Here is a 27,673-nt window from a genome sequence, read left to right as displayed (position 1 = left end):
CCTTGCTCCGGGGGATGTGCCTCCTCCACCAGCACCTCCTGCCCTGGCTCCCAGCGCTCCAGAGAGCCAGTGCTGGTGCTGCAAACCCTCATCTCCAGCCTTGTGACCTCCTCCATGCATCCACTTCCCACCTGCCGCGCGGACAGATAATGATTAACTCAGATTCCTGGCCTGTCCCGGGCACGCCTCGCACCCAATCACCCAGATAAAACGTTTATTTATCTTTTTGCACCTAATAAAACAAAACTCGCCCTCAAATAACAGATGAGTCAGCAGCAGAGGAGGGGATGGGAAACCCTGGTCGCGGTGGGACGGTGACTCAGTCCTGACCTTGGCTGTGGCCTCCCCGGCTCTTTCCTGAGCAGTGATTTCTCCTCTGCTCTTTGTCTCTTTCCTTTCTGTGGTTCCTACTGGTGGGGTTCAGTGCTTGCCCCATACCCCTGCAGCACAGCAAGTGCTCAGATCCCTGGGAGGCCAAGGAGGTTTTGATACCAAAGCATACGAGAGTGAAAGCTCCAGGCAACATGGGAGAGCCCCAGGGCAGCCCTTTGCTTTCCTGTAGCTCTCTATTTGAAGGGCTACCGTTTAAACGGTCACCTCAAGGCACAGCATTGTCCCCATTCCCCATCCCCTTGTGCGGGTTTGATCTCTGCTCCATCGCTGATGCAATGGCAGGAGCAGTCAGCAGGATGCTGCTGGTGGCCTCAGGGCCCAACCGCATTCTTTGCTCTGACACAGGCTTTCTGTTCATGCAGCTCCCGTGCCTCAGTTTCCCTCATTCCAGGCATGGAAGATGGATCCAACAGCAGTGCTTTTCCGCAGGGGACTGTCATGAAGACGTGTGTACAAAGAACAAAGCGGGACCCCTTCATGTTACTCAGGTACTCTGTGCTTAGGGGGTTCTCCTGATCCATAAAACTCTGTGAGGGAGAGATGTCCCCCTCTTTAACTGGGCTGTGTCCTGGATCCGTAGTGAAGGGGGTAGTGATGGAGCAGCCAGCATCGGTGCCAGCATCCCGGCAATGCAGAGTCCCAAGGGAGGGCATGAACCCATGCAACCAGGATGGAGCAGAGCCTGCTCCAGGGATGCACCCAAATCTGGGTGCCGAGCCTGGGACACTGGCTGCATTGAGGAGTTAGTTGCCCAGGGGTGTTCGGTTGATTCTCCATCAGCCCTTTGCACATTAACTGACCATGAGCTGATAGATCCTAATAGACAACCCTGGAGCACATAGCAGGGTCCATGCTTGCAGTGCTTTCTAACAGCTTGGGATTTTGCCTTCTGGACTTGTGGGTGCTCACTTTCCCTCTGTCCCCTCTCTTGGGTATATAGGCACGGTTCACTGATGGCTGCTTCCCTGTCTGCTGCCTTCCCAAGGTGCATGGATGTGGCTGAAGGGCACAGGAATGCAGCTCTTGTTTGGAAACCCATCATCCCTGCACTTGCAGCCTGGAGATGCCTCAGGTCAGCAAGGGCTCCCCATTGGTTTACCCCAGTACCATTGCTTGTGGCTGTGCATTGTGTTTGCTACAGACCCACCACCCTGGAGTGGTTGATTTGGGATTCCTGCCTGTATCAGCACTGCTTGGGCTCCTGTGGGGTTCTCCTTACACCCATCCTGGGTTATTTAACCCCAGATGCGCTCCTATAGTTACTGCCCAGAGAGCCTGGAACCAAGCACCAGCACACAGGGGAAAGCCCAGGATGGAGCAGGTGATTACACGTGCTCTCTGCCCCTGTCAGAGCCCAGCAGCTTGGGCTGAAACAATGTGCAGGGGTGTACGTAAGGCTGACGTCTGTGTGCCACTTACGTCTCCCTCCTGACTCAATCCGGGGCTCCTGCAGCTGAAATTAATCAGGCTTTTGTCTTAGGAAAGGTGAAGTTTCCTTTATCTTCACCAGATCAATGGTTAAAAATAGAGCGAGGCCTTTGCAGGGTCGGTGGGGCTGGGAGCGGGGTCAGACCAGCGCAGGCACCGGTCCCTGCTGGTTTGGTGATGGGTGTGGAGGGGAAAGGTGCTTTGGAGCGCGTGAACCGGCAGTCTGGGATGCCGGGTGGGAAACTGCATTGCTCCACGTCAAGTGCCGTGGTTTCAATGGGATTATTCCCTTGGTGGATGCACACACGTCCATAGGCAAAGGCTTGATGATTTCTGCCACCTCTGCAGTGCTCTTTATTGGGATGATAACCCCTGATAGGACAATAAACCCTTTATTGGAACAGCAAACCCCCATGTCTCAGGGTACACAGAAAGCTCATCCGTTCCGCTTTGACACCCAACAGAATGGGCTCCACTTGGACTCTGGGGCCATTTCCACCTCCCAAAGCCCAAGAGTCCTGCTCTGGAAGCCCCCTCCATCATAGAGTGGTTCATGGAGAGCTGCAGGCACCCAGACACCTGTGTTGGGGCCCCATTGCTCCATGTCCTGGGGCTGTGCTCACAGCCCCAGAGCACGCACAGGGCTGAGGATGCAGCACAAGCATCCCTTCAGAGACCAAATTTGCCATGGCATTGGGTTGAGTTCTGAGTCGCAGGGTGTAGCAGGTCCCCTCAGGAGGTCAGAGTTGCAGTGAAAATCAATAAATAACATACAAAAATGTTCAGGTATTTTAAAAAATCATTATCTATTTAAAAAAACAGAAACCCAATCTCTTGAACATTCCCCACTCTACATTGCCCATACAAGCTTTATGCTTCTTGAGCCCTGATTCAGGAAAACTGGGATAAAAAGTGTGCTTAGAGCAATCCTCTATCAGGGCCAGCCCAGGACCACATGCACAACTCTCCTGTAGTACAACCTGCCCCTTGGGAAGAGTGATGCCTCCTTGGAGAGGAAGGAAAACAGCAGAGGCTGGTACAGGGAAGGTCAATGTAAATGGGTAATACAGAGAGGAAGGAATAAAAGGATTCCCAAAGCCTTTGGTGGTCACTGGTTTGGTTTTCACATCTCTGCAGGGCAGTGATTTCTGACTGGCCATACCAGAAGCTGAAGTAGTTTCATTTCTTTGCCTTCCACGCCTGTGTTAGCCCCTCAGGCAGGCACTGAGTGTCCAAGGGGGCCAAGCACCCACTGGAGGGTCCATCAATGGCATGGAGTGAACAGGCTTTTAAGCAGGAAGGTGAGTCTCTGCAGGAACCAAGGGTAATCACCATGACCCTGTTGTGGACACCTTCCTTGCTTTATCTTTGGAGCTTTAAGAACATCACACACACACACACACACACGCATGCACATCCACGCACGAGTAGCAAAAATAGAATCTGGACTATGTCTGGATGATCTGCACTGGCGATTCATAAATGCCCCAACACTGCAAAGGGACACGATTCAGGCAGTGCTGGGGGACCCCCTGGGGACATCAGCCCCAGGGTAAGGAATAAGGCAGATTGGTTGAGGAGGATCGCATCTTCCTTGCGAGAGAGTTCTTTAGGACATGATGTAGACCTCCAGCAAACTGGCCACCGCATGCATTCGGTAGAAGATCCCAAATGGCAGGCAAATATCCACGATGGCCGGCCACATGGAGTCACCATAGAAGTTCAGTTCTGTGTCGTTGTCAAACTGGGGCCGGGCACCGAAGGCTGGCATGATCCAGAGCTGTTGGAGGAAACAGAATGGCACTGCAGTGAGGAAGGGGAGCGGTGCGGCAAGCACCCGCAATCACAGCTACTGAGAGAGACCTGAGCATGGTAGGAGCCTGTGCTTCCACTAAGACTTTAGTTCTGAAGAAGGCTTTTATTTAGTGTATAAAACACTATATAATATATATAACGTGTGTATATACATATATTTTAAACAGGGGAAGTTTAGATTGGATATAAGGAGGAAGTTCATTACTGTAAGGGTGCTGAGGCACTGGAATGGGTTGCCCAGGGAGGTTGTGGATGTTCCATCCTTGGCAGTGTTCGGGGCCGGGTTGGACAGAGCCTTGGGTGCCCTGGTTTAGTGTGAGGTGTCCCTGCCCATGGCAGGGGTTGGAACTGGATGATCTTAAGGTCCTTTCCAACCCAAACCATTCTGTGATTCTATGGTGATGTATGATCTAAGCTCGCTTTCGATTCAGAGACCGGCTCGAACCAAGCGCTGAAGCACTCACCAGGGGGAGAGCTTGAGCCCGTTGTGTGTGAGCCTGAGTCTGGCCTCACCGAATTCATTGGATGGAGCAAGGGGATGCAAGGCTGAGCTGGCAGCACCTTAGGCTCCGTTGTGTGTGCCTTGCTCAGCAGCCCAGCCGGTGTGTGTGTGTAGCTGCATGAGGGTTGTCAGCTCATCCTCTGTGAGCATAAGCGTCAGATCAGTGTGGAGACATGATGTGACTGACTAGCCGAGGGTCTCTAGAGGCACAGCATGTGCTTGGCTTCTCTGGAGGTGCAGCTGTAACCCTACGTTTCTTTTGTAGGGAACTGTGGTCCCCTGGACGTGGAAACCCCAGCTGAAGTTGTCCGATTGCTCCTCACAGCAGCTGGGCTCAGCAGCTGGGCTCCTAAGCCATGGATGTTGAGATGTGCTGCCATTTCTCAAGAAAACCCAGACTTCACCCCAGGTATTTGTCCCTTCCTATCCTTTCTTTGGGGATCTAAGGGAAGGGTTTAATGTATTTTATTGCTTTTAATAAACTATTCTGCATATCTGCTAATACCCACTAAGAAATACTAAACCTGATTCTGCTCTTGTACCCACTGATTTTATCGTCTGGTCATGCTGGTGTAGCCTAAAACGTCTTAGCTCCGAGGCAGTCGCTCTTGCTTTTAAGTGACAAGGGAATATCAGCTGTCTGCACATACAAATCTAAGTGTGCTCTCTGTGCAGGGAAGGCACAGAAAGGACCTGATTTGCAAGGGCTGCATCCTTTCCTTCCCAGACACTTCTCTCTTGTGCTTGCTTCCCTCTCCCCCACCCCGACAAACTCTTCCCCCTGCAGGTACTCACGATGATATTGCTCAGCAGGAGGAACATGGAGATCTCCTTTAAGAACTTCCTCCTCCAGTTCATCTTCTTGGGAGCAGTGAGGGACCTCACGAGGTCGGAAGGATGGATGGCTTCTGAGCCAGAGACAGTGCTAGGGGCCAGGGTGCTGCCGCTGTCTGGCATCCGGAGGGACACGGCACTGATGTTGACAAAGGTGAGTCCATAGAGATCCTTCTGGTGGGAATCATGCTTGTGGTCCTCCTTGGGGGGCTGCCGATGGAGGCCTTCGATAATGAAGATGTTCTGGAAGGTGTGCTGAGCAATCATGAGGAGGGCATAGGTGAGGTTGAGCGCGCTGATAGCGTCCCTTGGTGTGCTGGCTACGATGGCCACGATGGAATAGTAAGAAATAGCGTACTGCCCCAAGGCTGCACCCATGAGCAGGGCCACGTCCAGGGTCCTGGTTGGGTTCTTGTGCCGATCCATGTCTCTCTTGTCAAACCGGTAGATGACAGAGCCGCCAATGCAGACAAGAGACATCAGCCCCAGACAAACAATGTTGAAGATGTAGTACATGGAGAGGGCTTGGCTCTTCTTGCTGGATTCAGTGCTGGAATTTACCTGCACCTCGTAAAGAATGAGGACTCCCAAACCACTCACCAGAGTGATGAGGCCCAACACAATGCCTACAAAGAAGGTCCTTCGGAAGAGCCTGAACTTCAGGTGGTGAACGTGGTGGGAGTGGTGGTCTATGAAGCGCCCAACGTTCTTCCACATGACATAGACCATGGCAGAGGCAAAGAGGCTGTACTCGATGTTGAAGGGGTACAGCCAGAAGTAGCCGTTCTTGAAGACCTGGCAGATTTGGCTGTTGCAATTGCATTCTTCAGGTGAGCTACTTCTCATTCCCGCTGGAACAAGACAGAAACACACGGATGCAGTGGTATGAAAACAAGAACCAGCACTTGTTAGCAGCCCTGAAGAACTGGATGCTCAGGGTCAGTGAAAAACAAGGCCAAGGACAGAAGAAACAGAAGAATATCAGTGACAAACAATGATAGGACAAGGGGTAATGGGTACAAACTGGAACACAAGAGGTTCCACTTAAACTTGAGAAGAAACTTCTTCTCAGTGAGGGTGACAGAACACTGGAACAGGCTGCCCAGGGAGGTTGTGGAGTCTCCTTCCCTGGAGACATTCAAAACCCGCCTGGACACATTCCTGTGTAACATTATCTAGGTGTTCCTGCTCCGGCAGGGGGATTGGACTAGATGATCTTTTGAGGTCCCTTCCAATCTCTAGCATACTGTGATACTGTGATACTGTAATATGTGATCACTTTGAAAACAAGGACATTGCAACCTCAGCTTTCTGGTGCTCACGATCTTTCTGGTTAGGTGCAGGTTAAATATCTCTCTTTTCCTTCCCTTCATTCCCATCCTATTTGTACAGAACCTTCCACCTTTGTGACTCCACTGTGATACAGATTAAGACATGAACATTAGGACCTGTCTCTTAACATACCAGCTTAATTAAATGAGCCTTCAGCTCTCGACAGGCCTCCTGAATAGGGGTAAAACCAGACTTGCAGAACAATTTCTACCTCGTGGGCTCCTTCCCTGGATGAGATGGCTCCACAAATGGGCAAATTACCTTTCAAAAGCCACCTGAAGATTTCATCTGTCACATTCTTCTTCAGCTTCGAATGTGCTTTGTGAACAGACTCATCTGTCACTGCTGACATCCACACCGCTAAGTTTGTAGTCAGTGTTAGCATCAAGCCACACCTGCAGAAGAAGAAGGCTTATGAAATCAAAGCATTTGCTCTAGGCCATGTAGTTCTCTGCCTATTTTTGGTCCGTGCTCATGAGAATTAGAAAGACCTGATTCCTCTTGCTGCCTGTGGAAGAGCTTCTCAATAGTGAATAGATAAACAGGTCTGGATTGGGCTCCAGTAGATCCAGTCTTGCAAAACTGGATCTTGTTTTAGGCTGAGGCTTGCCCACTGCATCGTTATCTTCCCCATGGAAGCAAAAGTCAGCTGTGAATCATTTAATCCTAATTCTTTAGTTAATACCAATCTGCTTTAAGTAATGTTTGGACTCTTGAATTGGATCCCAACCCTGCTACATCCATAGGTTATAAACCTCAACCACTGGAGCTGGGATCTAAGGCTGGTTGGAGACTGATGGGGTTTAGGTTTGCCCAGGATTAAGGCAGATGGGATTATCCCCTTGCTGCACCTTAGCTGTGTGATTGAGCACACAGCAGGTTTGCAGTGACCCAGGTTCTTCTGGGTCAGTGGGATTCAAAGAGCATCAGTGCTCACCTGGTGACGTTCAGGTGCACGTGGACACAGTCCTTGGCAGAGACCCACAGGAAGTACGTCTGGCAGGGGTGAGAAGAGGAGTTGTTATTTCCAACACAGCAAGCAAGCAAACCACATTGTTCTGAAGCAGAGATCTCCCTGCCCAGCAGAGAGCAAGCTGGAGCCTCTCTTGCTTGGTTCCACCTGCACCCAGCCCACTAACCCATAATCTTGGCCCTTTGGTGGATGCGGTCTGTTCTTTCTTCACTTCTCCTGCCCTGTCCCACTGCCATTGCTCTTCCCATGGCCAGGCCCTGTTTCTGTCAAAATTGTCCCTATCTGACCTGTTCTCTGCTTGGTGTTGTCCCAGAGCAGATGGTCCTCTATGCAGGACTTCAAACTGCAAGGCAGTCCCTGCCCTGACTGTCCTCCTCCCTCTCTGCTCCTCATGGGAAAAGAGGCCCGGATGGATGCAGACTGTGACAAGCATCCTGCCATAAGCCAGAATGTCACAGGATGGGAACAAGTTTAAACCCATGCCTTAAAGTGAGTTGCCACAGCTAGAAGCTATTGTGGTTGGATGACATGAGCTGGGTAAGGGCTGAGTGAGGCCACTTCCATTTGCAGGGGGAGTTGAACTATGTCCATGAGGTGAGAGCTCCAGCTTCCACTGGTGGCTCTGGCTCTTTACCCCTCCCTCAGACAGTGCACAACCGTCTTACCTGGACGACCACAAATATTGCTTGCACAATGGGGTAGATTATTTTGATTGCAGACAGGCAGCTGTAGAAGCTTGAGTAGTATCCTATTTTGAACACATCCATCACAAGGCTGAAAATGGCAAACAGGATCAGGCCTCCTGTTGAGGAACCAAAACATCTGTGACCGGATGCATGCTCATGGGGGCTAATGCAGATAGATGAGATGAAGAGGGACTATTGCCACGGAGAGGCTTTGCTTCTACTTGTTTTTCCTCTCCCGGTACCCAAATTATCTTGGCAGTGACAGACTCATTTTGCCTGGAAGGGATTTTCAGTCTGGCTGGGACTGACAGCTCTTGTAAAAGCAATGGTAAGGCTGGAAGGAACCTGGTGTAAAGGACCCAGAGCTATTGCAGATAATGGGAGGCCTGGTAATAAAACCAGTGGCAGGACTGAGCTCACCTTCTGAAGCAGGGCATGGTGCCCCAGCGCCGGAGGAGGATGCGCCCCAGATGGATGCTGTAATAACTGATACCCCCATGAACTCTCCACCCTGCACCTCGACCCATCCCACCCCCCGAGAGCTCCTACCTCTCAGCCAGATGGGCCCAGCATGGGAGTCCTTGCAGAGGATGGCGTCCGGGCACCGGGAGGTGCCAAAGAGGTAGAAGATGATCCATACAATGACTACAAGCATCATGACAGTCAGCAGGAAGAAGACATCGTAGTCATGCACAGCGATCTTCTCGAAAGCCCCGCTGCTCACCAGCGTGCAGGCCAGCAACGCCAAGTGCACCGCGAGCAGGATGGAGAACATGCGGCCGCCCTTCTTCCACACTTCCTTGGAGGCAGGAGTGGAGGGAGGCTGATGGGGCTGGTGGCTGAAAGAGGCTCTCTGGCTGGAGGCCAGGCTGGCTTTGTCATCCTTGTGTCCGCAGCCCATGCTGGAGGTGGAGTGTCCGATCTCACTGCTCTTCCGCATGGGCTCTTCGGTCATGGTTCAGCCAATGCTTTAGCTGAGGGTTAGTGCTGTTGGGAGGAGAGTCCCATGAGTGAAAGGAGTCGCTTCATTTTGAATAGGGCTGGACCAAAGCAGGATGTGATGAGGAGCAGAGGACGTACCAAAGGAATGGGGAAGGCTGAGACAGGGAGCGCAAAAAGAGGGATGAGCTCATTTCCAACCTTTCTCTTCCTGGTTCCCTGAAGGCTGTGCTCTTGCTCAAGATGCTTTTGGCTGGGGAGGTCCCAGCTCAGTTTAACAAGGCTGCCTAATTCACCACACAACGTTTAGGTGGGTATTGAAAAAGCAAGTAGAAAGGCACTCATGGGATCAAATATCCTGGGGCAGGTGGCCAAGGTGGTTTGATTTCTTAATGTCAACCACTAAACACTGAGAAATGTTGTACTTCCTGGCTGGGAACACACCACTGTAAGGTAAGAAAGCCCTGGGAATCTTTGGAACATCACGTCATGGCTTACACCAGTTCCAGCAAGAAGGGTGTGAGCTATCTCTGCTATCGCTCCCTCTCAACCCCCTTGCCCATGCCAAGCTTGGGACTTCATTGATTCCCCACGCAAAGCCTGAAACAAAGCGAGTTAAGCACTCCAAGCCATTCACTGACCTGGTTTGTTGCCTGGGATCCCAATCTCTGCTCTTTGCACAGGCTGAGAAGCTTTCCTGTCGCTGCAGCTTGGTCAGCCGAAGACTTTATAGCCGTTGGGATGTCTCTGTGATTTATACCATGTCTGGAGCCGACTGCAGTTCTTCACGGGCTTCTCAGCGGAACTCATGTGATCCATTTTGTGCAATAGCTGATTTTGGGGAAGCAGGGGAGAGATGAGGAGATAAGGGTTGTTATTTACCTGGGGAGGGCACGAGGTGACAACACTGCTGAGCATGGCATGGACCGCTCGGATGCAGGGTCACGGTCACCAGCGAGCAAAGCCACCCCATCAAACCACTCTCCCTGCACTTATGGGGAGAAGATGGTTTAGGTTGAAGAACTTATCTTTGCTGATGGTTTGGAGCTTGGCTTTCTGCTTGGCTGAGCACAATAAATATTGCGCCTCACCCTGTGCTATTCAAATCAGCACCCGCTACAGCTGCAGTGGTTTTGAGAAGGAAGAAATTTGCATTGGTATCAATTCAGTGCCAAGGGAAGCTCAGTATTTTCTCACCAACAATGAGGAAGATTTATCCTTAGAGCAGGGCAGGATTTAGGGGCTGGAATCCGTGTCCCTTTGCTGACGCATTGCCTTTGACTTCTCAGGGTGGGTTCACCTTTCTCTTGCCCGCAGGAGCTTAACTTGTGTCCTTTCGGGAAGAAAGAAGTCATGGCACGAACCACAGGGCAGATGGGATTCTGTGATTTGCCAGGTGAGGGGGGAGCTTTCTCTTAGCTGTTATATGTTGGTGGGGGAGATAAAGGACCCCGGGCTGATCTGACTGAATGCGGACAAGTCATATTCCTTCATGAGGACACCTCTCTTGGAGATGTCCCTGCAGCTCGTCTCTGGGGCAAGCACAGCCTGGGGCTGTTTGCTGTGCATTTTCAGTCCCATTCCTGCCTGCTCATTCCTCTGTGCTCCTTCTTGGAGCCCTATAGGGACAGCATCAAACTGAGCTGCGTGGGATGGTGAAGGAGAGAGCTCACATCTCCCATGCAGCCCAGGGAGAGCTTCGTGTCTCTTTCCCGTGCTGCCACCAACCGGCTGTCACGAAGCAGTGCTGGGTCTGCCCTGCCTGGCCTCTGCTGAGCCTATGGGCTCCTCTTTGGGGTGAGTGGTTGGTCTCAGTCTGTAGCCATTCCCAGGGGAACCCAGACCCCTTTACAGTGAATCTGAGCTGACAGTGGTGATGCTCTGCGCAGGTGATGATCAGAGTCCCCCCAGAGCGACACGCAATGATTTATCCTCTCTCTTTTGTCTTTAACAGCCAACAACAGGGGGAAGAGCATTTACAGCCTTGGGCAATGCTCCTGGTCCTTCCTGGGAGCCACCAGACAGTGTAACAGGCTTAATTAGTAACAATACAAGAATCATTCAATCACCTTGCAATGAACTGCAGACATTACTGCGCCGCTTTTCACCCGGAAGGATCCCAGCCACAAATACCTCCATGTCTACTACATCGCACCAGGACCTACTCAAGGAGGCTGAGGGGGTGAGCATGAACCTGCTGATGTGAGCAGCCCCTGGGGGGTGGGTTTTTTGCTTACAAAATAAGCTGCTTTCCTCTCTATCTTCCCTCCTCTCTGCTCGTTACCTTCCAGTCCTCTCTGCTGCTCTCTTTCAGTCTTTCCCCCTTTTTCCACGCTTCCCTGCTTTCTCATCCTTGGTCTTCCTTCATCCTCTCCAAACTCCCTGTGCGTCCCAGGGCCACACGTGGTCCAGCTCTGAAACTCTCCATCCCCAGAGCCAGGACCAGGATGTGGCAGGCAAAACACACCGGACAGGAGCAGGAAATTCCTCCTCCGTGACAGCGTGTCCCAGGGGATGCGCTTCAGTGTTGGGCACAACGCGTTGCGACAGCTCCGTGCTTGGGTCAACATCCAGGCTTGGCTCCGTCTCTCCTGACGGCAGAGGGTGCCCGGGGCTCAGGAATCCTGCGCTGGAGGCATTGCCTGCGGCTGTCGGGCTCACCACAGCCGGGAATCCCGTGTCAGCATTAAGAGACACGGGAGGGGACGTTGTGCACATTGCGGGAGGGCTGAGCCACAGGCAGGAGTGGGTTTGGTTTGGGCAGGTTTTATGGTGTCCAAAGAGGGAGAGGGGATGAGGAAGGGAATTTTTCCAGCCTGTGTGAGTTACTCCAGGTTATCAGGGACAGAAATATATATATATTTCCCTAGTAATACATATACATATATAAAATATGTGTTAGTATACAATACATATATTATTTTTCTATAATTATAATAATATCTAATAATTCCCCATATATATAGGGAAATATATGTATAGATATGTATCTGTCTATGTATCTGTCTATCTGTCTATAACAGGAAAACAACCCTGGCATTGCTTTGAAATCAGGGCTGTCACCAAACTCCTCTTGACCATCTCTGCATGGAGCAGGAGCATCCATCCAGGTCTCAGCTCCTGCCCTTCTCTGCTGGGGCTGCAAGTGGGGGCAGCAGGGGTTTTATGCTCCATCACCCTCACTTCCTCCCATGGCGGGGGGCAGCTGCCCCTATGGTAGCTATGGCAAGGGGCGTGCTGGGGTACCAGGCAGGTACCTGGCAGCCTGCTCTGTGCAGGGGACACACAGACCTGTGGAGCTGTCGCTGTGCCCACAGCGCTGCTGAGTCCAACGCAGTGATGCTGCTTAATTGGAAGCCGTAATGTGCCGTGTTGCTGGCGCGTGAAAGGGTTGTGGCGAGGAGCCGTGAGGGCTGGAGGATGCTTAGGACCCAGGGAAGCTCTGGAGCGCCTGCTTGGCTGTGCTTGGAGCGGCCGGGACTTCTCAGGTGTCCTGGTACAGCGGCGCTGTGCGAGGCGAGCCCTCCCCTTCCCCGCGTCCATGCCCATCCTCTGAGCACCCCCTGGGCACCCATGCCCCCCCCCGGGGACCATTGCCCACCATGAATGACCAGTACCACCGAGCAGCCCGGGACGGCTACCTGGACCTCCTGAAGGAAGCCACCAAGAAGGATCTGAACTCTCCGGATGAGGATGGCATGACCCCGACCCTATGGGCTGCCTACCACGGCAACCTGGATGCCCTGCGCCTCATCGTCAGCAGAGGGTGAGCACTGGTGAATGCACGGGACTGGTCCTAGGGACAGAGTAGCTGGGACCCCATCTTTCCCCCTTCCCCACTTGTAGGTCAGCGTGGATGCAGGTGCCCCACAAAATGATGGCTTCTGTCCATAGCATGCCTTTCCCCCCCCCGGTTGTTTTTCTGTCCTTGTGGTGCTTTGAGTCCAATCCAGTGCTCCTGATAACCATTGTGTGCTTTCCCAGCTCCTCTGACCCTATAACTGCTTCAAACCCTGCTTTCAGCTCCCCAGGGACTGGGTCCCCCCTCCAAGTGCTTTGCACTCCTGAGTCAGGTCCTGTAAAGACACCCAGCGCAAACACATCGGGTCACTGCTATGGAAAAATCCCTTTTAATTGAGGGGGCAGAGAGAATAACTGCTCCTTCTGTCCCAATAAATGCTCACATAGAGACGTATGCAGTGCCATGTCTGTTTGACCCAAAGCAGGCTCTCAGAATGTGACCCCTGGGCAGCCTGTAATGCACCCAGAGCCCAGGAATGTCAGGAGCAGGTCCCCAGAAGCAGATTCAAGTGCAGTCTCCCTCCCTGGGGCTGCTCGATGCTCATCTGTCTCAGTACCTCACCCTGAGATACCAAACCTCAGGGTCTCTGGCTCTGTACGCATGGGTGTAGAGGGATGGGAGTGAGACCTGGGGGGCTTGTCAGACTGGAGGCTTCATATCTTGGTGTTGGAGGAACTCAAGGCAAGCTCTGCCATGCTTAGTCCCCTCTGGAGCAGTACATGGCATTCCTGTTACCAGCCCCCCCAAGGGAGATGTGCCAATGCTTCCTTCTGCTCCAGGAGCTTTTCTGAGCACCTCATGTAAAGGTATCCAAAGCGGGGTGACCTCTGCCTTGCGTTGAGAGATCGGTGCCAGTGCTGATTTTGGTTTAGTTCATTCTAACAGTAAGTGCTAGTGCTGAGGTGGGCAGCCTGGGTTACTCAGCATCCCTCCTTGGAAGGGCTTTGCTTCTCCAGGTAGGGTCAGGGCTTGGTGGGGCCATCAGCTCCCAAGCAGGGATTTTCCATGTCCACCCTGGGCTGTGTTTTATCCCTTGTACCCGATCACTGTGCCTGTTCCTGGGCTCTCAGCATCTCCTGATGCTCTGGTCTGATTGTGAGAAGTCCTTGAGTGCCTGATGCAATGGGAGTGTGACCAGGGAAAGAGGATTTTGGAGTCCGGAGGGGATAAGGCATCACTCTGAGAGGTGCATCCTGAGATGCTCCTGGGCTGAGAGCCCTGTGATGCTTCCCTGGATGCGGGACTTACTGTGTGCCTCCCAAAGAGACTGTGCCCAGCATAAACCTGCCCTGAGCTCTGCCTGCAGGGGAACCACCACCCAGAGCCAGAGAGACAGGGGCAGGAGCTCTGGGGATGAGACCCTGAAGTCAGAAATGATTCCAAAGACTCATTGATGGCCAAAAGATCAGTCAGAATGGCCCGTGACATGGATGAACACCGCTCCAGAAAGGCTTTGTCTTGGCCACATCACAGGCCTTTCAGACTGACTTTATATCTCCTTATATCATTATATGTCATTATACTGCCCACCTCCATCACAGGACGCCCTGCAGCCTGCCCTGCTTACCCACACATCCGAGCCAGCAGTTTCTGCCTTTCCACGAAGCCTTTCCCATGGAGGGGCCCCATTTATAAATTCACATTGCATTAGAAGGTCCCTGTGGGCTCAATCGTGTCCGAGTGCAGCTCGGCTGCTGTTTAATTAACAACCTGATATACATTTGTTCCTGACAGGGAAAATAGCCTGGCAAAAGCCCAGTGCCCTTTCCGTGATGGATGGTGGAACAAAACGTGTCTGTGGGCTGCAGGGTGTGCTTACATCCCTGCATCCATCTCCGTGTGTCAGGTCCTTGCCCAGGACCACACACTGGTCAGCAAAGGCTCCTTGCCCTCCTGCTCAGCTCACTGCAGGCTCCTCTCTGCTCCCTGGAGCTGACTTTGGGTTTGTAAGAAGGGGAATCACGCAGGACTCAGGAGAGCCCATGGGCAGCCCCTGTGGTTTTTTGTTAGTGTTTAGGATGATGTGCAATGGCCTTTGTCTTGTTCAGAGATGAAACTTAGTTCTGTATTGGGTCTGTTACCCAGGGCATTTCTCTCTGGCCTCGACTGTTCTTTGGCATGAAAAGCCCTGCACTGCGAGGCAGGACAATGCGGGACTGAGGCATGGAATGGTGCTGGGGTGAGAGGAGGCATTGGGGCTGGGTTGGCTCCATGCAGGGATGGGATGGGAGAAGGTTCAGGGTGTGAGGGGGGTGGTTTAACCTCTGGGTTGCCGTGGGATGCTGAGGCACAAGGCGTGATGGGGCAGCAAGAAACACCAAACCCTCCTTGCCAGCACTGGGCAGCGATAGTGGTGTCGGATGGACACTTAGGGTTATCTAGTCCCTAACAGCTGGGGATGTGTCTGTACCTCTGAGACACCTCTGCATGGGGATGGAGAGAGCGTTTGGGACAGAGGGATCAGCAATGGTTCATCCTTCTTGTCTGCAGTACAAAAAGCCTTTTTCTTCCTCCTGGCTGGGCTCCAGCGAGAGAAGCAAACTCAATTTACCCGCTGGCTGGGAAGAGGCAGGGTGGCATTTAGCACTGCAGCTTTTCAGAGGCAGTAATTCTTCAGCGTGGTTCGTTATGAACTGCAGTGGCAGTGGCGGGCACCAGTCCAGCCCCAGTTAACAGCGGGTCTGGGGCCCTCAGCTGGGAAGAGCCAGGACTTCCTTGCCTTGGAGTGGACCACAGGAGAGGTGAGGATGTTCCTTCTGCTAGACAGCTCTCCGTTAGCTTTGTCAAGTGGTGTTTCAATGCAGAGGTGCCTCAGTTTCCCTTCTTACAATGGGGATCACGGCTGCTGTGGTTGTTAATGGTAGAGGGGTGCAGCTCAGCAGTGAGTGGAATGGGACAAGAGAGCTCCAGACATCAGCTGGGCTGCTCAGAAGAGTCCCATTGCCCTGGCTGGGGCCGGTTGCAGTGGAGGCTGCAGCAGAGCATGAGAAGGTGATGAGCATCCCCTGCACCCCGCAGTGCTCACAGCCACGTGGGTGCCCGCAGCAGCGTGGCCGTGCTGGGGACACCTTGCCCTGGGCTGGGAAGGGGAAGGAGCAGGGTGGAGCGTGGCTGTAGCCTCATCGCCTCTGGCACCTGAGCTGGCTCCTGGAGCCAGCCCCAGATGAGGGCATGGGGAAGTGCTGAGCCAGTAGACGTGCCCGCAGGCACTACCACTGCAGGGATGAGCACCAGCACCAGTAGCTGCTGGCCTGGCTTTCTGTTGGTACAAGAGGCAGGGATCCCTGAGGGGGGAACCTCACCTGCAGCATCTGTGATGGATTTGGCAGGGAGAAAAGCTGAATCCTTGACCTACCACCACCTGGAACTACCAAAGCACCCAAGGCTCTGCTCTGCCTCCGAAACCTCTTTTCTTCCCATTTCTAAGCTTTACTTGTTTCATTGCCCTGGCTATGTTGATGCTGGTGGGCTTTTTCCTCCAGCCGTGACTGAGTTTTCCTCTTCTTCTATCCAAAAACGTGTTATGGGAGGCAGAGACACTCAGCACCCTGCTGGCTCCCGGTCTGAAGGCCTGATCCTTCACACACGAGCCAGGGCATGAGCCAGCCCAATGCTATCAGAGGAACTTCACGCATGCAGCCAGGGAAGGACGTGTGTAAGTGCCGCTGGATTCTCCAGCTAATTGGGATCCTATGGGAGAAGTGGAGGGGGAAAACCAGCAGGAAGGGAGTGAGTGTGCCTGTCACGGTGCGAAGGGAGTGACTCAGGCCACGCACACGTCCACCTAAGGGGCTCAATTAACAGTGTTTTTCGTAATGGTTATTACAGGAGTTGACTCAGCACTCAAAAACGCTTTGAAGTTGAGAAGTGCTGGGCTCTATCCCTGTTATTAACATAGGTTCCCACTTAGTGGACCCTGCAGTCAGCATCTCCTCATGTGCAGCGCCCTGGAGGGGAAGGTTTGCTCAGACACCTGCCGGAGGGAGGGCCTCATGTTTATTATCTGTGCTGGATCAAACACCTCTGCTTTGCAAGTCACCATTCTCCTTCCCTTCGGATGCATTTTTGGTGCCTGCAGCAGGCATTTATCGAGCAGGGGGACCTAGAGATTAATTTTGCTTTAGTGCTCTTGGTTTTAGACAGTGGAAAAGTCCAGGGAAAGCTGGTTTTGATGCACTCACTCATGAGGGGAAAGTAGACCTTCAAATAGGAATCCCCCACGACCTTGCTCTTTGCCACGTGAGCCAGCCAGCCGTGAGAATGGGCTCTATGGATGGAGCATCCACACACTCGGCCTGGGGAGCACAATGATTTCTAGTGAGTCCATTGCTAATCCCCTGCCCACATCATGAGTCCCTGTACCTGTTGGGACCCTCAGGACGCCCTGGCTCGTCTGCCCACCCGTGCTGGGCACTCATGTACCTGTTCAGAGCCCACATAAACAGACCAAGCCCCCTCCACGCGCCGGAGCCCCACTCCAGCGCCCACGGTTCCAGTTTCAGTGGCTCTTTGATCCAGCCCCATCAATAATTCACTCCTCTCTTGCAATTCATCAAATATTCATCCTCCCCATGAATTTCCCAGCCTGGACATGTCACTACGAGTGTGGAGGCGAGGGTTGGGGAGTTACCGCTCCTGGAAACTGGGCATTGCTACAGTACTAACAGCTCCCTCCTCCTTTGGCTGGTTTCAGGGCTCCTCAACCCTGTGACCTGACCTATCGCTCATCTTTGAAGCCTTTCTCTGCTTCTATGAGGGATGTCAAAGGCTCTGGGTTGGGCTTACTGAGTTTCTACAAACTCTGTGAAAACACAAGTGTATTGGAGCTGCTGGTGATGCTCCCACAAGGGGAAAGCTGGGCGTTCCTCAGAGCAGCTCTTAGGTAATAGCTTACACTCCAGGTTCCAATAATCTCCAGCTCAACCTCTGGACACTGTCTCTATTGCTTCTGCCTTTTGTGGAACCATTTCCCTTCAGTTTTACATAGCTTAAATGTCAGCAAAGCCTGAGTGATGCAACTGAGTCATTACTGCTCTGCTCTGGCTCTGCTGTTCTGTTACGGGAGGCTGGATGTGCTGGATGAGGACAAAGCTGTTATGGGTGCTAGGGGTGAAGATGCAAAGCAGAGCAGGAAAGAAATCCCTTGTCTCCTGTGATCTCTGTGCCTGACGTAGTTTTCAGGCTCTCTCAAGTGAGATGAGCCGTAGCATAGAGCACATGGGGTTGGGGAGGGGGTTCTGGGTTCTGCTGCTCCCAGCTCTTCCCAACACAGGTCCTAAAGCAGCAAGGTGTAAAGTAGCACTGATTGACAGTCTTAAGTGTGCCTTTGCCTTCCAGACTAGGTGTCAGCAGGGCTTGGAGCTGAGGTCTTCATGGTGGAGGGACAGTGCTTGGCTCCTCATTGGAAGAGTGGTGATGAAAGGGCCCTGCTGCCCACGGGAGTTGCTCTTGAGGGTGGTGGAGCTGCACAGCCTTAATAAAAGGCTTTGCCTTATCCCGGTGCAGGAAGGGAGAGCGCCTTGTTGACAGATACTGCTGCTGCCTGCATATCATTAGCACATGCGCTGGGGCGAAGGCTGGTGCCAGCAGGGGTGTGAACTGGCTCCTGTTTCAACAGGTCGCAAATAGGAATGGCAGGAGGGCCAGCTTCCCTTGAAATCCCTGTTTGTGTCCGTCCTGGCATGGGAGGCAGGTGTGGGCAAGGGCTCGTGCCCTGTCAGCAGGGTAAGGGGTAGGGGCTGGCACAGTGTGAGGAGAGATGCTGATGGCATTAGTGGAGTGCCCTGCTCTTGAGGAGTGCAGAAACCCAATCTCCACTTTCTCTGAAACTGGATTCTCAGGATGTGCTAACACCAATGTGCTTCAAGCCGTGCAAGCGAGACCAAGCGTGGCACAGCAAAAACCCCCACAGAACCCCAAGGCCAAGGCCAGCAAGAAGGAACGTGTGTCTCCTGAGAGCTAAATTCATGTCATGACCTGCATGTCAGGCCCATGATTCCGTGTCAGTGGTGCACCCCTCCAGAAACCCCCTTAAAATTAAGCTGTGGGACATGTAGCTTCCTATTTTGAGGGTTCAACGGTTCATGGTGCTGAATTGGCCCTGCACAAGTGGCAATATCTCAGTAGCTATCTCAGCCATGCCTACTTGCTAACGGGTTCCTTTCTTGCTGTCTAGGGGGGATCCAGACAAATGTGACATCTGGGGGAATACCCCTCTCCACTTGGCAGCAGCCAATGGCCACCTCAACTGCCTTTCCTTCCTCATCTCTTTTGGGGCCAACATCTGGTGCCTGGACAATGACTACCATACCCCGCTGGACATGGCAGCCATGAAGGGGCACATGGAGTGTGTGCGATACCTGGACTCGATTGCTGCCAAGCAGAGCAGCCTCAACCCCAAGCTGGTGAGCAAACTGAAGGACAAGGCCTTTAGGGACGCGGAGCGGAGGATTAAAGACTGTGTGAAGCTGCAGAAGAAGCACCACGAAAGGATGGAGAAGCGGTACAGAAAGGAGATGTCAGATAATTCGGATACCATGAGCTTCTCCAGCTATTCAAGCAGCACCTTAAGCAAGAAGTTTCAGCACATGTCTATGGTGACTTCCCTGCCATACTCCCAAGCCACCATCCACGGCACAGCCAAGGGAAAGACGAAGATACAGAAGAAGCTGGAGAAGAAGAAGCAGGTAGACGGGACGTTCAAGATCTACGAGGATGGGAGGAAAAGCGTGCGGTCCCTGTCTGGTCTGCAGCTGGGGAACGATGTCATGTTTGTGAAGCAGGGCACGTACGCCAGCCCCAAGGAGTGGACCCGGCGTAATATCCGAGACATGTTCCTCACGGATGAAGACACTGTCTCCCGTGCCATAAGCGACCCAGGTTTGCACATGGACTCGGCCCATTCGGAAGTCAGCACTGACTCTGGCCACGACTCCTTGTTCAACCGCCCCGGGCTGGGCACCATGGTGTTCCGGCGCAACTACGTCAGCGGTGGGCTCTTTGGGATCGGCCGGGAGGACGCTGGCACGTTGGGTGAAGACAACACGGATGGGATAGGTGTCAAACTGCGGAGCCGCCTGCAGCGCTCGCCAAGTCTCAACGATAGCATTGGCAGTGCCAACAGCCTGCAGGAGAGGAACGCGGAGGAGCTGCCCTGGGATGAGGTGGAGCTGGGCTTAGATGATGATGATGAACCAGACACCAGCCCCTTGGAGACTTTTCTGGCTTCCCTGCACATGTTTGAGTTCATCTCCATCTTGAAGAAGGAAAAGATTGACTTGGAGGCCCTCATGCTGTGTTCAGACAATGACCTGAAGAGCATCAATATCCCGTTAGGACCCAGGAAAAAGATTGTGGATGCCATCCAGAGGAGACGACAGACTCTGGAGAAGCCAGATGTCATTGTAGACACTGAACTGTAAGTAGGAGATGGGGCCTCTGAGAGGTTAAACCCTTCTGCAGGTGGAGATGTGGATAATGTAAGGTCTCGGTTTCAACCCACCTGGAAGAGTAGGAGTCCGGGTAACCTCAGTGCTTTTGTGTGTGGGCAAATTCCTGCTCGTGTGGAAACGATGAGAGTTCATAGAGGTAGCAATAGCGTTAGTTCATTACTCAACAGCCCTAATGTGGCTGGGCAGGACGTGAAGCCCTTGTTTGGTTTCATAACCTGTACGAATGCAGACTGCTCTGTGGTCTGATTCTTCTGTGTCCCTGTACCTGGGTTTTTCAACCATGCTCAGGCTTGTCTGGACTCTTCACCTTTAGAAGGCATTAGGAAATCAGCCACAGTTCCTGGTGGAACCAGGCTGATGGCAGAGTCCAGTGCCATTGGGATACTTGAGATCTTACTCAGACCTTTGGAAACTGCATATCTGGGTTGGAATTGTTGCTGTCCTGTGGTGTTTGGTTGGTTTGGTTTGAAGGACCATGTGCCATGGAGGTGAAGGGAAGGCATCAGTGTGCATCTCCGCACTGCCACATCTCCTGACACCCCATGTCACTGTGTTCTTTGGACTTCCCAGCCTTCAAATAGCTGTGTGCTTCTTGCTGGTTTCACAGCTTTCAGCACACTCAGGCCGGGATCCTCATGGGGTGCTGATGGGTTTCTCTCTTTCCCTTTGCAGATAGCATCGTCGTTTCTGTTTTTAATGATCCAGAAACAAACCCAGTTCTAAGTTGCCAGAAAACACAAGCCAGAGACTCCCTTCCTGGGCCAGCTGAAAGCTACAGCCATCCCCATCGGTCCCTCTGGACTGCCCTCCTGCTCCCTCGCTCTGCTCCCTGTCTGTGCGATGCTCCCAGGCGGTACCTGCTACGGAGGGATGACGGCTGAGATCGGACCAGGCAGCTCCTGCCAACCTTGAAGGGATGATGGTCATTGCTCGCTGGAGGAAGATGCGTGCTGCACTGTGCTGTCAATGGCTGCGAGACCACACAAGCCAGGAGTGGAAGGAGATAGGTGATAATGCTAACAAAGGGACCTAAAATAAACAGTTCCAATCCATTCTTTCCTGAGCGAGTGGTTGATGTGGGGTTTGGGCTGGAGGAGCAGAGGGATGGGGAGTCCTGGTCTCTCTTCTGGTTCTTGCTTGTATTGTTCGTTGCTGTGTTTTTGGAAGGCAGTTTTGGTTGCTGTGGGTTGGGGCTGTGCCAGCTCTGCCTTTAGCCAGCCCATCCGTGAGCCCAGTCCGTGCTGTCTTCTGAAATGAAGATGGTTTGACCATGTTGCTAGGTGTCTTCCGGTGGTCAAACTGCTATCCCATGAAGGCAGAGTTCCTGCCGCATCTCTCCAGGGCATTGAAGAGAAGGATCTTGGCTTTTGCTTCCAGGAGCATCCCAGGACTGAGCATAACACCAGACTACAGCCCAGAGCCTCTTCCAAGCATCCCTAAAGTATCAGTGCTCAAAACACAGCTCTGAACTGTAACATTAAGTGTTCTGCACAGACCCATTGCATCTCTCACTGACCACTGCACTCCCCGTCCAAACCTTCAGCTCCATTGTACCTATGCATGAGCTATGGATGGCTCCTGGCTGGCAGGATTGGTTCTGGGGTACAGCAGCAGGATGAGGACCTGGGCAGTGATATATCCTAATGGGAAAGAGTCAACAGCCCCTTGCCATGGGGTATTGGCCATATGCCTGTTCAGGCTGTGATGCAAACCACCAGATCAGAGAAATGCCGCGTGTTGTTGTTGGTACTGCTTATCCTGCCTTATCTCAAGGATGCAGATGATAAGGGATGGCCAGAGCACGGTAACTCCTGACAGTCTGTATGTGCTCACCCCAGGTCTGGCTGGGATCCGGACCACGCTTTGGAGCTGTGGAAGTTGTGGTTTTGCTGTTTGGAGGTTGGGGATTTGTTTGGGTTTTGTAGGGGAGGAAAAGTACTCTTTGCAAGCAAGAAATACTCTTTGCAAAGTGGCTCTGTGTCCTACTGCCCCTTATGTGGCTGAACCCCCCCCCCCCCCCCAGGAGAGTTGTGGGGTCCCAGCCTGTGCTGTTGCACACAGAGATGCTCCAGCATCAGCTGAACACCACCGCAGCACTGCAGGACCAAGACCTTTCTGCTCAGGTGCAAAGCGAGGAGGAGTTTTTGTAAGTGATTTTTAGAGCTAAAAGTGCTTTTCCATCTGAAATCACGAGTCCTGCGCAGCTCCTGGCTTCAGTTCCAGGCAAGAGGGCGAGCGATCAGAGGTGCTGAGTCAGCGAGTTCTCGTGAGGGCTGCGCAGCGCCAGGGCCTGTTTGCTTTGGTCCCTCTCCAAAGCCCAGGGCTGGCAACGGGCAAGGAGAACTCTGGATAATGTCACAGCTCCCTCTGCCGGGACCGGGGCTGGGAGAGCAGGATGGGACCCACAGCCCACTAGGGCTGAGAGGCAGCAGGGATGCGGCAGGAGGGTGGTCACCAAGTGCTGCTGCAAGCAGGACCCATAACCTAAGGCCGGTCTTCAGGTGAGGGGATGGTGGTAAATTCATCCCCTTCCTCATGCACACGTGTGACTTCACCTAAGCCCTGCGCCCTTGGGCACAAACCAGCTTCCTGCTCCAATACCCCAGGGATGAAGCGTGCCTTTGGGTTTGTGCTGGACACAGAAGGGAAGTGATTTGCCCTGGCTCACATCCCGGTCCTTTCAGTGCAATGGGGACCAGTGTGTTGCAGTGGATGACAGGGAGAAGTGGATCTACTGCCTTGGAACCTGCTGGAGCCTTTGGCTGTCCGGGCACCAGAATGCAGCGGGTATCCAGGGGCTGATGGGCAGCCGGGGTTTGAACATTCCCTAACTTTGCCTTTCTGCTTAGGAGCACCCAAGCAGTTGCTGGTGTTGGGCTGATGCTGACACAGATCCTTCTCCCAGCTTGTCTTTCCCCTAAAGAGCCTGTGAAGAGGTCCGGTGATGTGACAGTACCCAAGCGCCATGGGACACATCCCCATGCAGCTATGGTGCTTAGGATTGCTGAGCCCTGTGACCAACGTGCTCATCTCCATGTCTGCAGGGAGAGACCAGAGCTGAGCCATGGCAGCCTTGCAGAGCCCAGGAGGTGGGCTCAGACCCACATCTATCCCAGGTGGGGTGAGGAGGACACTCTGTGTGCACAGGCGTGGCTGTCAGAGGTGTCAGCAGCCCCAGAGCAAGTGCCTGCTTTTTGGGTTCATGCTTATTGCTTGGCTTTAGGTTTGCTCCTTGGTTTCCAACCACGTTGCGTCCTACAAAGCATGGAGATGCAGCCCTTGCAGGACAGGGCATTCAGACCCCCAGCCCAGGAGATGTCCCTTGGTTTTCAATCCCCCCAGGCTCGCTGGGTTGCTGCATCCCAGTGGGCTCATGATGGAGCCAGGCCCTACTTTCCCTGGATATGGGAAGGGGATACGGCTGTCCCTATGCCCTCAGCTCATCCCCAGGCCCCATTACTCTGCTCATTGGCAGACTGGCCCCTATGGAAGAACCTTACTGGTGCTAATTGCCTCTGCTCCACGGCCGAGAACAACAAGCTCCTTTCGGAGAGGGCACTTGTGAAAGCAGGGTGGAGGCCGGGGCTGGCACACCCTGGAGAACACCCTTCAAACCCTCCCAAACAGAAACCCAGCCGGCAGCAGGTTTCCCTGGCCCGGTGCTGCCAGACAGCAAACACAGCCCTGGCCCGTGGTGCCGTGGCTGGACATGGCACAGGTCCTGCTGGCACCGGGGCAGTGGATGGCAGCATCTCCCTGGCACAAAACCTGCAATCCTGGGCATGGTTGTCCCTTAACTCCCCAAGCTACAAGCACCAAACCCTGTGCTGGTGTTAAACTGGGCTTCCCAGCAAAACCAGTCCCCTGGGTTTAGCTTGGACACACATTTCCTTGTCCTGATGGTGCAGGAGGTGGCGTGTAGGGAGTGAAGTGAGGCCAATGGGCTGTGTCTGCTCATGGCATGAACACCCCATCCTTGAGCCATACATCCCCGGCTCCTCAGCTGGAGGAGCATCACTCACAAAAATGATGCTGATTCACAGGCCCTGCCCTTAGCCCCATGTGGCTGCTGCAAGGGTGATGTGTTGGCGCTGTCACTCAGGTGCTTTTGTCTCTTTGTCCTCAGGATCTGGCTGGGCTGATCCAATAAACAGCAAGCAACAGGTTCAAAACGAGCAGACAGCAAAATTGCGTCAATGGGATATTGCAGCTACTAAAATCAGCTGGTCAGGTGATACTAGGAAGAATACATCAAGCACTATCCGGATCATGATCTGGAGGAGGGAGAAGCCAGGGAAGGTTTGGGGGACCAAGGATGTTCAGTGGCTGTGTTGTTGGAGATGTGGGTTTGCAGGTGCTGAGTGCGCATTGCATCATCCCTGCTCCGGTGCTGGGTACCACAGCCACCCCAGGGGGGAGAACATGGCTGCTTCCCCTATGGGGCTGGCAGCACTGGGATTCTTGGCTGCTCCCCTTGGATGGTGTGCTCAGCCATGGGGCTGGAACGGAAATCAAGAAAGGACATCACGTGCAGGACACCAGGTGAGTCCTACAGGCAGATGGGACCATGGGGAGGACTATCCCTTGGAGCATTGAATCCTCAGCTCTGCCTGATGCTCCTCCAGCCTCACCCGGAGCTGGTGACTGGTGATGGCCACAGTGCCCACACCGGAGGGTGACACTGGGGTCTGGGACCTGCCGGGCCAGTGTGGGCCATTGCTTGCCACTTGCTTAACTATTTCCTGCCCATCCCGCCGGGATTCACTTCCTGGGCAGGCAGCTGAGTAACACACAGCTGCAGGAGGGTGGATGGCCAGGACCAGGATGAGGGCTCCATGCAGAGCTCCTGCAGCACGCCCCAGCTTTGCCTTGCCTTGCACTGCGCCCACCAGCTAAGCACAGGGCTGGGTGCAGTGCTGATGCAGCCTTGGTTGGATGCAGCATCTCACAGGGGCTTTGCAACAGCTTTTAGGCCCCTCCATGGTTATTCCCAAACCCAAAATGCCCCAAAGGCAGCAACATGAACAGGATCAGTGTGTCTTCCCTGTGAGAGAGCTGCCAAGCAGGCCAGGAAAGCAGGAAAAGTGGAGCATCATTTTCTTTTAATGCTGACTTTAGGTATTAACAGAGCAAATTATTTTCTACATCTGCTTCACACAATTCATAAATATTAGCAAATATCAGGTGGTGCCATGGATTCTACCACCAAGCATCCCGGGGATGGAGTGAGCTCCATGGTACCCATCATCCTGCTACCCATCACTCAGCTTGCTTTCAGCTGAAGGAGCACAGGGATGTACCCATAGACAGCACTGAGCATCCGTGGGGGAGCCAGGGCAGAGCAAGTTGTGGTTATCACCAGTGCCTTTGTTGGTCTGCCTGCTGTACCTGCAGCAGATATTCACTCGAGGTGCAGGGCAGGGGGATGCTCCTCCTGCATGTTCAGCTGAAACCCCTGACTGTTGCTGAATGAGGGTCAGGGATGGGGCAGCACCCACCACAGCGCTCAGGGCACAGTTTGCTCTGTAACCATGGAGCTATGGCTGCAATAACCCTTTCCAGCCTCAGCAGGGGCATGGAGCTGTTAATGCAGAAGCACACAAGGAAATGTCCCTGTTGTGAGACCCCCCCAGCGCCCCTCAGCACTCAGACTGGGAGAGCTGGGTGCTAATGGGGGAGCTACAGGGTCACCTATAGCTGAAAGAGCCACGTCTTCTCCCAAGTTCCTGCCCCAACAGCATAAGGGGTCATAGCTGAGAACTTCAGGCTGTGGGGACCTTCGTATGGGGTGAAGCTGTGGCTGCAGCCAGGTACATGGTGTTAGTCCGGATCCATCCCGCAGTGCTGCTGGGGATAACTGCGCTCCGAGCACGGGCACCGCCTGATCTTTGTCCCCAGCAGCTGAACATTCCTGTCCCCGTGACACCCGTGCTCCTGGCTCGCTCTGACCTGGCCCTGAAATCCATGGTGAGGACACAGGGCCGTGCCCAGCGCTGCCTGTGGGGATGCTGAACCTATGGGAGCTGTGTGTTAGGGGAACTTGACTCCAACCCCAGCGATGGGGCTGGCTCTGCGTTGTTCCACGTGCCCAGCAGCGCAGCATCTCCTGCATGAACAAGGGATCGCTCAGCAGGGATGCAGGCGGGTCCAGGGGTGACGGCGGGTAACAGACCCTGTGTAGCTGGGACAACACTGGCACCATCCCCTGGGTAGCACTGAGAACATGCAGCCTGGGGCAAACACCAGTCCTGCAAGACTGATGCCCTGCATGGCCCGTACATCCTGCCCTGGACACTGGTGGAAGAAAGGTGGGTAGCAAAGGCACTGCGGGGACTGTGGGCAGTGATCCCGACATTCATCATTATCCCTTGCTGTTCTGGAGGGACAGGGACAACCTTTCCGGTGCTCCTGCTCCCTGACCTTTGTCTAAGCTTTAAGCTCTCAGGATGCACGTTGACAACAAGTGTACTTTCCTGCTGCAGCACACCAAGCTCCAACACACCAGCACTCTCCAAAGCCAGCAGAACCGCCCGGCCCACAAAGTCCTGGTGAGACCAGGAAGAGGAAACACCCAGACGAAGGCTGGACCGCTCGACCCCCTGTGGTACTGCACTGAGCTGGAGCAGCAAGGAGGGGATCCAGCCCAGAAACCACCTGCACCCAGACTGTAAATCCTACACAAGCATTTAAGCCCTGGTGGCGATGGATTTCCCTGGGGTCCCATCCCTGGTGTGTGGATGGGGAAACACATCCCGTTGGCCATGGGCACTGCTGGTGGGAAGTGCAGAGGAGAGCACATGGGAACTCCAGTGGCAAAAGGCCTGAGCAGGGCAGAGGAGGGATCCCAGATGCTGCCTTTACCTCTGCTGTGATAAACCCTCATCCTGAACCTTCTCCACAGCCACAACCAACCCCTGCGCTTGGCACTGGTCCCTGCCAGCACCCAGGGCAGCTGCAGGTCACAGCACCATGGTCAGACGCTGCCCCCAAACCCTTTTGGTCCCTGTTACAGCAGGGCTCCCACATGAACACCCATTATTTCAACCACCCCACTGGTGTTTCCGAGCAGGGGGCTCCAGTTGGGGGTCCTGCAAGGCCAGGGAAGCCTGAGCAGCACTGGTATCCCCCATGGAGATGCACAGGGCAGCCATGACCCCATCCAAGCCGCTACCTCCGGCTCCGAGAGCCCAGCCCTCATCCCTATCCAATAACCGAGCTAATGAGAGCCTCTGTCAACAGCCCCGCAGCCCGCGAGGCGAAGGACAACGCCTGCTCAAGGGACCCGGGAGGAGAAACCTGTTCCACTGACCTTGCTCCATCACCGCCGTCCTGCCTGCGCCGAGGGCGAGTCCGGGGCTGCAGCGGGGGGCGAGCGGCTCGGCCCCCCCCTCAGGGGCACGGGGAGGAGGAGGAGGAGGAGGAGGAGCGGGGCCCGGGCTGCATCACTGCGGTGCTGCAGGGACTCGCTGGGCTGGCAGTGGGACCCCGCTCCGTCGATGCCGTGTTTCGAGGCTCCTC

At 53.8% G+C, this 27,673-nt stretch overlaps 2 protein-coding genes and 1 long non-coding RNA gene across 6 annotated transcripts; 2 read left to right on the top strand and 1 right to left on the bottom strand.

Moving 5' to 3' along the window:
* Window positions 1-586: 586 nt before the first annotated feature.
* Window positions 587-5,061, top strand: LOC134174687 (uncharacterized). Its single transcript, XR_009968743.1, has 3 exons — window positions 587-881; window positions 1,334-1,465; window positions 4,926-5,061. It is a non-coding gene; the product is annotated as an uncharacterized LOC134174687 (long non-coding RNA).
* OTOP2 (otopetrin 2) lies at window positions 2,734-27,584 on the bottom strand. Of its 2 annotated transcripts, none has more exons than XM_062639881.1 (8): window positions 27,465-27,584; window positions 9,544-9,733; window positions 8,513-9,060; window positions 7,943-8,079; window positions 7,242-7,300; window positions 6,566-6,699; window positions 4,934-5,823; window positions 2,734-3,601 (listed from the first exon to the last, which is right to left on the bottom strand). In XM_062639881.1, the coding sequence occupies exons 3-8, from the start codon at window positions 8,916-8,918 to the stop codon at window positions 3,431-3,433; spliced, it is 1,797 nt and encodes a 598-aa protein (XP_062495865.1). In that variant the 5' UTR covers window positions 8,919-9,060; window positions 9,544-9,733; window positions 27,465-27,584; the 3' UTR covers window positions 2,734-3,430. The 2 variants fall into 2 exon arrangements, with proteins under 2 accessions (XP_062495865.1, XP_062495864.1); XM_062639880.1 differs by having other exon boundaries at window positions 8,513-8,950.
* USH1G (USH1 protein network component sans) lies at window positions 9,973-21,207 on the top strand. Of its 3 annotated transcripts, XM_062639884.1 has the most exons (5): window positions 9,973-10,298; window positions 10,520-10,699; window positions 10,857-11,084; window positions 18,880-20,121; window positions 20,828-21,207. In XM_062639884.1, the coding sequence occupies exons 3-5, from the start codon at window positions 10,978-10,980 to the stop codon at window positions 20,829-20,831; spliced, it is 1,353 nt and encodes a 450-aa protein (XP_062495868.1). In that variant the 5' UTR covers window positions 9,973-10,298; window positions 10,520-10,699; window positions 10,857-10,977; the 3' UTR covers window positions 20,832-21,207. The 3 variants fall into 3 exon arrangements, with proteins under 3 accessions (XP_062495868.1, XP_062495866.1, XP_062495867.1); XM_062639882.1 differs by lacking the exons at window positions 9,973-10,298; window positions 10,520-10,699; window positions 10,857-11,084 and adding an exon at window positions 12,110-12,668; XM_062639883.1 differs by lacking the exons at window positions 9,973-10,298; window positions 10,520-10,699; window positions 10,857-11,084; window positions 20,828-21,207 and adding an exon at window positions 12,110-12,668 and having other exon boundaries at window positions 18,880-20,125.
* Window positions 27,585-27,673: the final 89 nt, after the last annotated feature.

The sequence above is a fragment of the Pezoporus occidentalis genome, unplaced genomic scaffold (genome assembly GCF_034315485.1).
Source record: "Pezoporus occidentalis ecotype Australia unplaced genomic scaffold, CSIRO_AGI_Poc_V1 ctg62, whole genome shotgun sequence".
In the NCBI taxonomy this organism is placed as follows: Eukaryota; Metazoa; Chordata; class Aves; order Psittaciformes; family Psittacidae; genus Pezoporus; species Pezoporus occidentalis.
This window is presented reverse-complemented; position numbering and strand designations above follow the sequence as displayed.